The sequence below is a fragment of the Harmonia axyridis genome, chromosome 1, assembly GCF_914767665.1.
Source record: "Harmonia axyridis chromosome 1, icHarAxyr1.1, whole genome shotgun sequence".
Lineage (NCBI taxonomy): Eukaryota > Metazoa > Arthropoda > Insecta > Coleoptera > Coccinellidae > Harmonia > Harmonia axyridis.
In genome coordinates, this window is record NC_059501.1 from 43,950,791 (window position 1) to 43,963,332 (window position 12,542).

General features: G+C 35.5%; 1 protein-coding gene across 1 annotated transcript; it reads right to left on the minus strand.

The window, feature by feature from the left end:
- Positions 1-9,987: 9,987 nt before the first annotated feature.
- LOC123671463 lies at positions 9,988-11,537 on the minus strand. The gene is made up of 2 exons (XM_045605320.1): positions 10,306-11,537; positions 9,988-10,114 (listed from the first exon to the last, which is right to left on the minus strand). Exon 1 carries the CDS (start codon positions 11,502-11,504, stop codon positions 10,488-10,490), a length of 1,017 nt encoding a protein of 338 aa, XP_045461276.1. The 5' UTR covers positions 11,505-11,537; the 3' UTR covers positions 9,988-10,114; positions 10,306-10,487.
- Positions 11,538-12,542: the final 1,005 nt, after the last annotated feature.

The following is a 12,542-nucleotide window of genomic DNA, read 5'->3' on the forward strand; positions in this document are numbered from 1 at the left end:
ATCAGAAATCATCTATACTATGATTAACAATTTGACACACATTAAATTAATACAAAAGATACCTTTCTGATCCTGATGCTAGTCGAATCTACTCTAACTTATGTGATATGTGAAACTTGATTTATCTCCGGTTGAGATGTTCTTTCAACCCCTGGAAGATCGACTTTCCAGAGGTCTGGGAGAATGAATAATTATATAACTTCACACAGATGTTATTGTCAGTTCGACCCGTCGCTTCTATGGACAGGTCTTTTGAGCTGATTTTCTTTCTTTGGGGACAGGATAAGATTTCTGGGTTAATTAAAATCCGAAAATTAAATAAAATAAAGCAAAAAGAAACAAAATTACAATATCCACAAAATTTGTATATATTTGACTCATGGCCAAAAATTTTATGATTGAAAAAAATGTCTCAAATAATCTATTATTCAAACAAAAGAAACCAAATAAACAAAATTGTCTACTCAACTTTGAATTTGGGGAGAATCGGGACTACTTAATAAAACTTTTCTTTATCGAAAAAAGTATTGATTTCTCATCAAATAAAAAAAAATAAAATTAACTTGCCCTTATCCCGCGGTGTTAGGTGAGTTAATTGGCCCTGCCTTTAACTTTTTCACACGAGACGTGTAATTCCTTTCTAATAACTCCACTCCCGATTCGCGCACTCCGAGCTAATCTAATTCATAGCAAAACAAATTTTCAAAACTTTATCCCACAAAAATAAATCCCTGTTTTTTTATTTCTGACCTAACTCCTTTCTCAGAGCGAAAACAATTCCTTCTTTCGTAAAATACTTAAAATTTCTTAAACTATCTCATCTACTAACTTTCCTTACTATTTGACTCGACCTTGTTAAAAATTACTGTGATCTTCAGAAGAAATTGTCCGGTTCCGCGACCGACGTTTGAGTTCTAAACCTAAACTATAATATATATTCCTGATCATTTGAAATTGCCCGATTAAGTCAATTCGATTTCATCTCCTCTGATGACATAATAGAGTACTACAGGAAAAAATACGAGTACGAAAGAAACACTGACTACATCTTCGAAATTTTGAAAAATATTGAAAAATTATGAAATAATTTTCATGGCATTCAGACAAATTTTCAATTCTGAAAAAAGTAGCTCCTCGAGCGGGACTCAAACCCGCAATTTCTGAATAACTAGTTCAACGCTCAATCCACTAAGAAACCATCGAGGAAGCTGAAGATTCTCTGCAATGAGGAACCACTAATCCCAGAATCGAGTGTTAAAATACCTTACGAACTATATATATAATTCGCAAGGGTTGAGAAATGTTGAAATTTGGAAAGAACATAATGAAATTAATTTAATCCATTAACACACAGACATTAAACGATATTCACGTATTGAAAATCATTTGTCAAATTAAGTCCAAAGCTTGTGGTATAGATTATATAGATATAAGCATTATTCAGATCCAGATTCTTTATTCATGTTATATACAATATACAACAACTACAAAAATCGTTATACATATAAAATAGAAATATAACATAACAAGTATATAAAACATTATGGACATTAGATTCAGACAGACAATCACCAACTCAGACTTCACATCCTTACAAGAACGAGCCGAGAGAAGCGCCACAGATGACAGCATTCAAAACCCGTCAAAACAAGTGCGGGCAATCCATGTACTCCTCAATGGAGTAGAAGGCATGATCATTCAGCACTTTCATCATTCTCCTCTTGAAGGGCTGAATTTCCAGGCAGTTCATTAAAAAATCTAATTCCCATCCATTTTGACATCTTGATAATCTCGTATAATTCACGTTTACTTTTTTCTATAGATTGTATGTAAACGTGTGAGTAGCAGATTTAAGTTCTCCGGAGTTTTTCAATCATAAGCTGAGAAATAGACTTAAGATACCGTTGAAGGACCACAGTGAATTACATAAGTGTACAATTGATATTCTGGATGAGTATTTTCCATGAAAAATTATTTCTTTTCCGTGAAATTCATAATTATTTTGATGTAATTCGAATGTTTACTCGATAATTGATAAACCCGATTATCGGACCAGCATCTGTTGGGCGCTCATCTGTTATCTGTGACATTCGACAATATCTGAGGCGTAACATACACGTAAAGATCCGTAAAAGGAGAATGGCTTTAAATGAAAATCTGGTAGCGCTTTTAAAGAGTGAATTTGCAAACCAAGCTGCCATCCTCCGGGAAGAACTCGCAAAAGTGAGAGAACAAATAGGACAGTTGAGTGTCGACACGAATGCTCGGCTGAAAGCTTGTGAGGAGAGAATATACAGGGTGGAAGGCGAGATTCTGGAAATCAAAAGGAAGTGCCTAAAGAACAATATAATTTTTTCTGGATTAGAGATAAATAACACGGATCTACCACGTTGTGTAATATCCAAACTGAATACACTTCTGGGTATTAATCTCCAGGAAACGGAAGTGAATAATATCTAAAGACTTGGCAAAAGTAAGTCTTTGATAAAAATTGAATTTCTTTCCTACTTGACAAAATACAAAGTCACGAGTAATCGACATAAATTGAAAGGATCACGTATTTATTTAAACGAGGACCTGTGCAAGGAGGATCGAGACGATTTTAAACTTCTTCGACAAGGACTTAAGTCGGCGAGGTCGAATAATAGGAACTCTTACATTAGACAGAAATTCCTTTATATCGATGGTGAGAAATTTTCTGTAGATCAACTGAAGCGAAAGGCTGAGACTGAACCAGAAAGAAAACTGGAAATAATTGAAAGCGCTACCAATTGTTCTGCCACCATAGCCCCTGTCAAACAGATCATAGATAAACACGATCATCAATTAGAGGAAGAATACTCCCAATAGGGCAAACTCATTGTCGAATCAAGTTTTAGAGAAAACCAAGGACTGGCAGGAAAAGGCCCGAACCAGATCACAGTCATCAGGAAGTGGTGCCTCGAGAGCTCAGAAGACCAGTAAATCCAGTAATGGTGAAAGCAAGGCAAAGAAGGGCGGATAGTTTGAAAAGAAATATTGTGTTTCCGACTTTCAAAGTGGTAAAAATTTTTGTTTATGTTGTCTTTGTTCAATTTTTCGCAGGAGACATTTTGTATTTACTTTGTAGTATATAGCGGAATTGTTTGATTGACTTTTTTTCGCTGATACATTTTTGTGTTTAGTTTACTTTGCGCCATCGATCGGAGATTCAGGGTATGCTCTGAATTTTGTATCTGAGGTGTAACCCGACCTTTAGTGAAGGTATTGGAAGTTATGAATCGTTTTATTAGGGATTACCAAGATGAGAATTTTGTTACAAAGACCATTGAGGATGTCTTTGATCTTCAGAATGGACATTTATTAGAAAACTTCAAAATATTTCCCATGAACATAAGAAGCCTTGCTATGAATTTTGCTGAACTAATATTGTTTTTAGATTTCATTTCAGTAAATCTCGATATTATCGTCTTGACCGAAACATTCCACATACTTGACTTGAACATGTTTGGCATGAAAGGATATAATTTAATTTATAATCGGGGAGTATACAATAAAAACGACGGGGTTGCAATATATGTGAAAAACACCTCAAATTTCATTCACAAAGTTGTTCATCTGGGTGAGATCACAGTTTTGGAGGTCGATATATGACAGAAGAAAGATGAATCCACCAAAATAACGGCGGTTTATAGATCCTCTGATCAAGTTGTTGAGAATTTCAATCGAAATCTCCATTCCTATCTACAAAGCGTGAGCAATTGTAGGCAACATATAATGATCGGTGATATTAATATAAATCTTTTGGCTCATGATGATTACGTGGAAGAATATAAAAATATTATGTATTCTTTCGGATTTATGTCTCTCATTAATAAATGTACTCGCCCTCAAAGTGGCAGTTGCCTTGAGCATGCTTTTATGAAGAGTGTGAATCTACAGGGAGAAAAAGATAATCTCAAGGCATTTGTTTTGTATTGCTTAATAACAGACCATTACCCAACTGTGATTTGCGCTGACTATATAGGAAACTATAAAAACAGATCTGAAAAAAGTGAAAAAATATATTGACTATAAAAATCTAAGGCATGATTTGCAGAGTGAAACCTGAGTGGAAATGTATGGGTCAAATGACATAAACTTTATAGCTGAATCTTTTATTCGGATTTTGACCTCACATATACAGAAAAATACAAATACAGTCCAATACAACAATAAAAATGTGAAGAGAAAAATGTGGATTACACCTTCCTTAATGAAGTCAATAAATAGGAAAAATGACTTATATTTAAAACTAAAAAGGGATCCAAACAATGAAACGCTCCAGAGAAAATATAGTATGATCAGAAGTGAACTTAAGGGGAAAATTCAATCCGAAAAAAAAAAAAATTACTTGCAAAAATTCATTCAGAGGAATAACTTCGAATCCAAAGCCATATGGGATTATGTGAAGGATGACGTTGAACAAAAAAAAGATATTGAGTATTTAAGAATAGCTAATAAGTTGGTAAAAGAGAGGAAAGAAATAGCTGCCTTATTCAACAAACACTACACCACTCTTGGGCAGAAATACTCTGATGACATTGCAAACCCGGACGAAGGTTACAAAGAGAGAGATATTCTCCAGACAAATTCCATCTACCTATCTCCAACAAGTCCGGATTAAATCGAGAAGGTCATTGGACAGCTGAAATCAGGGCGAGCATCAGGAGCAGATGGAATAAGAGCTGAAACCCTCAAGGAAATTAAAGGGGAGATATCAAAACCTATGACATTCCTAATAAATCTTTGCTTTCAAAATGGAAGTTTTCCAGATATTCTTAAAGTAGGGATTATAGAACCACTCTACAAAAATGGAGATAGGACGGATATGAATAATTATAGACCCATCTCATTGCTGTCTAATTTAGCGAAGATAGTGGAGAAAATTTTGAAAGCACAATTGGTCAGCTTCCTGGAAAAATATCAGATTATAGACAGAAAACAGTATGGATTCAGGCAGGGAAACTCAACTGAGGATGCCATCAGGCAATTGATAGGAAATACATATGAATACCTCGATAAAACAACTCCGAATCTTTGTCTCTTTATCGATCTGGCCAAGGCATTTGATACAGTTTCTCACGAAAAACTTTTGAGAAAGCTCGAAAATTACGGTGTTCAAGGTTCAGTTCACAACCTTCTCAAGAGCTATTTAACGAACCGCAAACAGATCCTTGAAATTGATGGATATGTGAGGAATTAGTGATATATGGAGTTCCTCAGGGGACGATGATTGGCCCACTTTTGTTCGTGGTTTACATGAACAGTTTACTCAGATCACAAGCAGATGGCGAAATAATCAGCTTTGCGGATGACACTGTGATCCAGTACCACGCAGTCACCTGGGAAGACCTGAAACAGAAGGTGCAAAATGACTTTTCTGGGTTAAAAAATTGGTTCCAAGGCAACAAACTCACCATTAACATCGAAAAGACTAAATACCTCCCATTCGCCTCTTACAAATCAGGACTTCCAAACATGGGATCGATCATAATAGACAGTGAAACTGAAATACTGGAAGCTAAAAGCATTAAATACCTAGGCGTAATTGTAGACTGTCATTTGAAATGGGATGAGTATGTTAGGTAAGTATCTCACCAAGAAGTTGTGAAGTCTTCTGTACAAGTTAAGATACATGAAAAAATACCTGAGCAGCACAAAACACCTCAAGATGTTATATAACGCACTGGTTCGGTCACAATTGAGTTATGGAATCACTGGATGGGGAGGTATTTACAATAATCACTTGGCAGTCCTGAATATTATGCAGAAGAGGTTTTTAAAGATCATATTTGGAAAAAAAATCACATTTCCTAGTAGACAACTGTTCGAATTGGCTGGTGTTCTAGACATCAGACAGTTGTTTGCGTTGAGAATTTGTTGCAACATTTTTGAGGGAAAGATACAGGTTGAAACGTTGGAACATAAATACTTCACCAGGAAGAAAGGAAATACGTACCAAAGATCCATATACAAGAAGAGAATAACAAAGATCGTATCTTTACTTAGCACCTAGTATATATTCTATGATACCTGCAGAGCTGAAGAAAATGAAAAATTACAAATTATTCAAGAAGAGGATTGAAGAATGGTTGGTTTCTACAGATGGAGACTTGATCAGAGAATTATTTAGTACTATCTGATCCAGAAGAAAAATTTGCAAAACTTTTTGAATAGTTCATGATCTTACCTGATCATACTTACCGATAAGACACAATTCACAATATGGACAAACAAACCCGATTTTGACAAGACAAAACCGATTTTTGACAAGACAAACCCGATTCTGGCAAGACAATCTCGATCTATAAATATTGGAAAAGAATTCACTTAGTCTTTTTTTTTCACATGTTTGGGGTTTTGGATGTTGTTCTAGACAGTTGGGATTCTGGGAAATGGCTACCAATGTATTTATTATATGATAGTACTCTCTTTAGTTCACATTAGCACTTAATTTTAGTTAGTTACGCACAGATAATCAAACCCTTGAATTTGGTTACCTCTGTAACATATTTATTCTGTTTGTTGACTGTATGAGAAATAGTTCAATAAACGTTTTTATATATTATTATAATTCGGTACGAGATTTGAACAGTTTCTTGTATTGTTTTTATGAATATTTTGGTGGCTGGTGAACTGGTGTATGTTTCTCCTGACGGCTTACAAATTTTTCAGTATAAACATTGACGGAAAGTATGCCCAGCTCCCTGAACGCCTCACGACAATCATCTCTATATTTCAAATTGGCCAAAATTATTATGGCTCTCCTCTGCATACGGAAAACCTGCAGCCTGCCGGCGGAATGACCCCATGCCAAGATTTCGTTTGATATAATGCTCTGGCAAAGCGAGAAATAAGCGCCCCTACGGACATTTCTTGAGACACAATTCGCCAGATTCCTAAGGAGGTAAATGTTTGTGCTCAGACGTTGACAGACTGACGAAGTCTGATCACCCCAGATCAACGTTTGTCTGCTGTACACCTCCCCGAAGATTGCTGACGGTATTCAGGATAAATTTGTTGAAGTGGTTGGGGTTAATTTAGGCTGGCGACATAACAGTTTTTGGAATGGTCCTGAATTCATATATGATCTCCCACATAGCCCCGCTCGGATTCGATGAATTCCTTATGAAATCTTCATTCGCTTGCTGTTTGCTGATCTTGATCGCCTTCCTATATAATAATAATATGGTTTATTATGTATATACATATTCAATTATGTACTCCATTTATTCTTCCATGACCAACTCATGAGTTTTGGCACACAAATGTCAACATTTTACACCCCGGATATCTGCATTTTGAACTCGTTTTTTGCTCTTCAGCCATATTTACCGGCATATGCTTCGCATTTTTTCTTCTGAAACTTCGATCTGGTACCGATCTTGATATTATTCGTCTTCGCTTTTGAGGACTCACATCATCGTCACCACTCTCCAAATCAGAAGCAGAACTGTCACTCTCATACATTGTACCAGAAGCCAGCAACTCTCGCGCTGTAGAAAATTTGAAATTGAAATAATCTTATCTTTCTTTGCGTTGCATGTTTGCCTCAACAGCATCCTTGCAATATTCCAGTCAATTAGCAGCACAGACAGAATCAAAAAAATGGAAGATAGCTCGTACTGCTTCATGGCTACCTTTCCTTGAAATGGTCCCATTTGTTCGTCGATCGATATCACATTTGGTGGAAGGAAGTTTTTTGGATCATGTCTAACATCGGTCGTATCTTCCACAACCTGTCGGATTCTTTCTGTTCTTTACTCACAATATTATCATCAACTATTTTCAAGCGAGTTCGTAACGATTGCGAGACATATTCTCTGAAACAATAGGTACGCGGGAATCTCTCTGCCAGAACATTTTTAATCTAGGCTAGTTGTAGGTAAATGCTAATAATGATGGAGCAAGCAAAGAACACTTTCTTCTATTTTGCATTAATATCTAATGATTTCCCGGTAACAAGAACTTCTCGCATATTGGTAAATATAGCCAATTCTTCAAAAAAAACCGCCAAGGTATCCATGAATAATCAATTGGTTTTTAACTTCTCTAACTTCCCGGAAACAATCGAATTGCCTAGGCGGAGCATGAAGGTCAACAAGAAGCCATCTTTTTTTTTGTACGGATCACAAAATTTGCAAGAGGCGCATTGTCTTGAGACGAGTCACTATCTGCATCAGCTTCTGAATCTGGAACATCATTACTTGGATATAAAACTGCCTCGTCTTCGTCCTCGCTGGAATCAACCAAGAAATCGTCATTCAGATCGGATTCATCTAAGTTGATGTAAAGCAGGTACTGTCTGCGTTAGTATTCAAAATTAATAATAATCTACTGAAAACCAAGGTCTGCTTGAAAACGTTCTCTTATGACTATCCAACAAAAAAGGGACAAAATTGCTTTGAATAAAAACATCCGTTTCAACTATGACAGAAGAAGACCAAGCTACACAAGACCACAACTTTTCAATGAACTCCCGAAAAATTAAATTATTTGAAACATACCATTAATTTAAAAAACAACTCAAGAATTTACCTTGAAAATTGTTAATCCCATATTTATTGTTTTATTCTTTTTCTTTGTATTGTTTAATTATTATCAAGAAACTAATGTCTGTGTTAATAACTTATTTTTGGTCAGCAGTATTATTAATAATAAATAAGAAGAACGTTATCAAATCCGACTGTCTTCAAAAAACGAACAGAGGGTATACGATCCCGAAGGTGTCGGAGGTCCTTCAAGTCAAAAACCTGCTCAAAAATCGAAATGGAAATTGAATCAGAAAAAGAATCAATTTCTTCGTCACCCATAACAATGGAGAAATCTGATTTATCTGATAGTCATAACGGTTTATCTGTTCCTGAAACTTCAAAAAGGATTGAAAGGAACCATGCATAGTGTCTTGAGAGAGACCAATTCCTTATTGGAACTTCGTCAAAACGACAATCGTCCTTATCTAACAGTTCATGTAGGAGGTGAGCCTATATCTTCCTTGGTAGATAGTGGCAGCAACGTCACCATTTTGGGTTCCTCTTCTATTGATCTTTTATGAAAGTTGAATCTAGGCCTCCACTATGACTTATCGGTTAACCCTACTACGGCCGATGGAAAGCCTCAGAATACTTTGGGGTATGTCAACCTTCCCATAAGTTTGAATGAGGTGACCAAGGTTCTCAGGGTACTGTTTTACCCTCAATAACTCACGATCTTCTTTTGGTTATAGATTTCATAATAGAATTTAATCTTACTCTTGATTTGAGAGGTTTTACCTATGATTCCTCTTGTTTATCTTCGGATAACTCTATGGTTCCGGCTATACTCGGATCTGATTCATTGACAGATTCTCAAAAGTACAAATTGGACTTCGTTATAGACCTATTTAAACAAATCGCGCCCTCTGATAGATTAGGTAAGTTAAGTTAAGTTAAGTTAAGTTTTAAGTTCTACGGCTTCGACTACCAGGGCCATTAGCCGTGTGAATTAAAGCTCAATGTGAGATCACTTTCTTCTTCTGCTGTATATGGGCAAAAGTAAATATTCCATTTCGACTAACATAATAAGACATGAACGTGTAGATATAAAATGAATAAATATATAAATAAATAGTAAAATATAAACAATATTTACAACATATACAATATAGGGATAACTCTGGTAAAATAATTTAGATGAAAGTATATATAAAATAAATAAATATATAAATAAAATTATAAAATATAAACACTATGTACAATATATTCCATATGCAATGAGTTACAAATGTTCAGTTGAAAGAGAAAAGCCTAGTCAACACAAATGGAATGGTGAGTATTATAGCCATTCGTATATATTTATTTCTTTGCAGAATTCAAGTGTATTTTTCATTTCAGCCTCTTGAGACAGATTATCTTTCAGTGTTAATCTGATGTTGAAGTTTTCTCTAATTAAGGAATATTCGGGACATTCACATATAAGGTGAGTTATTGTTAACAATAAAAGCACTTATCGTTCCTAATATCAATAGAATAGGTGAAGGTATCAGTCACAAGGAACTATTTATGTATAATTTATTCAGCAGCAACGTTTCGGGAAATTTATTCCCTTCCTCAGGCTAAAAACAATTTTACTTAAATTAGTATTGGGTAGCATGAGATCTTGAATATGAACTAACTAAAAATATACTCTCAGCAAAACAATATAGAACAAACACACAGGTTCACCGTGTATTACAATTGAAAAAACAAACAATCAACACTCGAAACTGGAACATAAAAAACGCAAATGAAAATTACACCAGCTCACCTTGTGAATAAGAAATTACGATGTGAATCATTTGAAGAAATTCAAATTCGTGGAAAAAATAAAAATAACAATTTTCTTTCATCTCGGGGATCCAAACAAACTCTCTGACGTATCGGTCGCAGGTTCATCCATTCGAATGTAACACAGAACTGCACCAGATGGAAAGTGATATGTCATGAAGATTATAATTTTATTTCTTTAATCAGGTTCGAATATACGATGTTCAGTGAACCTATATCAGACCGCGCATTGATTGAATTCGGGTGTCTCTTGATGAAGAGCATCTCTTTGAAATTACGTTTGAACCAATTGTTCTCCCTGGTCAGAATTTTCGCGTCATCAAAATCAAACTGATGTCCCTCAGACATGGCATGCTGTGCAAGCGCAGTTGTGTTGGATTGTTTCATGCAATCTGATTGATGTTGTTTAATCCTGGTACCAAAATACTGTCTAGTTTGTCCGATATATGTACCTGTACAATCTTTACAATTGACTCTGTAAACCAAACCCGATTGCCTGTAATCCGGATCCCTGTCCTTAAGTTGGGAAAATAGTTTTCTGACGGTCTTATTATAATATGAGACGATAATTGATGACGAATTCCTCATAACTTTTATCAACCTCTGGCTTAATCCCGGTATATAAATAAGTTTATTGTACTTTTTATCAGCACCATCCGAGTCAGGTGGAGAACTAGGAGTCACCATAGGAGTAGAAGTGTGAAAAATTCTACTAACAAGGCTTCTCGGGTACCCATTCTGAATGAGTAAAGTTGCTTGCTCTATAAAATTTTTTGTATGGAATGACTCGTGAGACATACCGAGGATCTTATGTCTTATGGATTTGATTATTGCAATTTTTTGGGATGTGGTATGTAACGAACTGAAATGTAATGTTCTGTGAGAAGCAATAGGCTTAGAGTATAAATCGGTCTTCAAGTGTCCGCCCTCTCTTATGATCCAGACATCCAAAAACGGAATTCTACCATTTTCTTCAATTTCATGTGTGAATTGTAGGTCACAATGAAAGCTGTTAAAAATTCTCAAAACAATTTCTATTTTATCACGAGGGACCGCCATGATTATGTCATCAACATAGACAAAGATAAAAGGTATAAAAAAGTCCAATGACAACAGAACAAACTTGATGAGATTGTTCATAATTAATTCAGCTAAAATCGGTGAAGCCGGGTTTCCCATAGCCGAGCCTCTGACCTGTGCATAAAATTTTCGATTATACTGAAAATAACTATTTTTGAACACAAAGTTGACTATCGTAACGATGATATCTAGAGGAATATCTATAAAATTCTTGAATACAGGCCAGTTTTCATGTAACAACCGTATCACTAGATCTTGGGGAATATTCGTAAAAAGAGATTTCACATCCACGCTTATCAAGACATACCCCTCAGGAATGTCTGGTATAGTACCAATTCTAGAAATGAGATCGACAGAGTTTTTAATCGAGTACGAGAATAAGGGTCTGATTTTTCCCAACATAGCGCAAAGAAACTTCGAAATATTATATGTAGGTGCATTACAACAAGATACTACCGGTCTCAGTGGATAACCTACCTTATGAACTTTAACTAGACCATAAATTTTAGGGGGAATGGAATTATACTTTCTCAACTTTTTTCCTTCACTATCTGCTATTAGCAAACAAGTTTCTAAATGTTTGACAAGTTTGTTAGATTCAACCTGGATCTTGATTGTTGGGTCCGATTTAAGAGGCTTATACGTTACAGAATCTGAAAGCAAATCCATCATTTTTTGTTCATATTCAACTCTATCTATTAAAACAGTTTTGTTGCCCTTGTTATTGTTAACATTTCACCACAGTGCTCACATTGTGGTTGACTTTCCCTTCTCAGAAGATATCTATGTGTGAGTTGAGTGTGACCAATACGAAGACGGTGTATTTTGGTCATCTGCTCTCTGGAAAGATTGATAGCAGTGTAAAAAGATCTGACATTGGGTTGTACTTGTCTGAGTTGGGTAGTTTTTACAGTCCATAATTCCTGCCATTCTTGCATACACCTTACTGAAATGAAATTTTTCACGTCAGATACTTTCAGAAAATTCACATCTTGTGAATCAGAATTTGTGGCCTCGCGCGCTTTTATGTCAGCTTCCTCATTCCCTTGTATGCCTACGTGACTTGGAACCCAAATGAATTGCATGTCAAAGCCTCTTCTCATTAAATGATATAAAATCGACTTGATGATTTTAATT

Coding starts and splice junctions, on each gene's coding strand:
- LOC123671463 (XM_045605320.1), bottom strand. CDS start 11,504: ATGGGAAACCCGGCTTCACCGATTTTAGCTGAATTAATTATGAACAAT.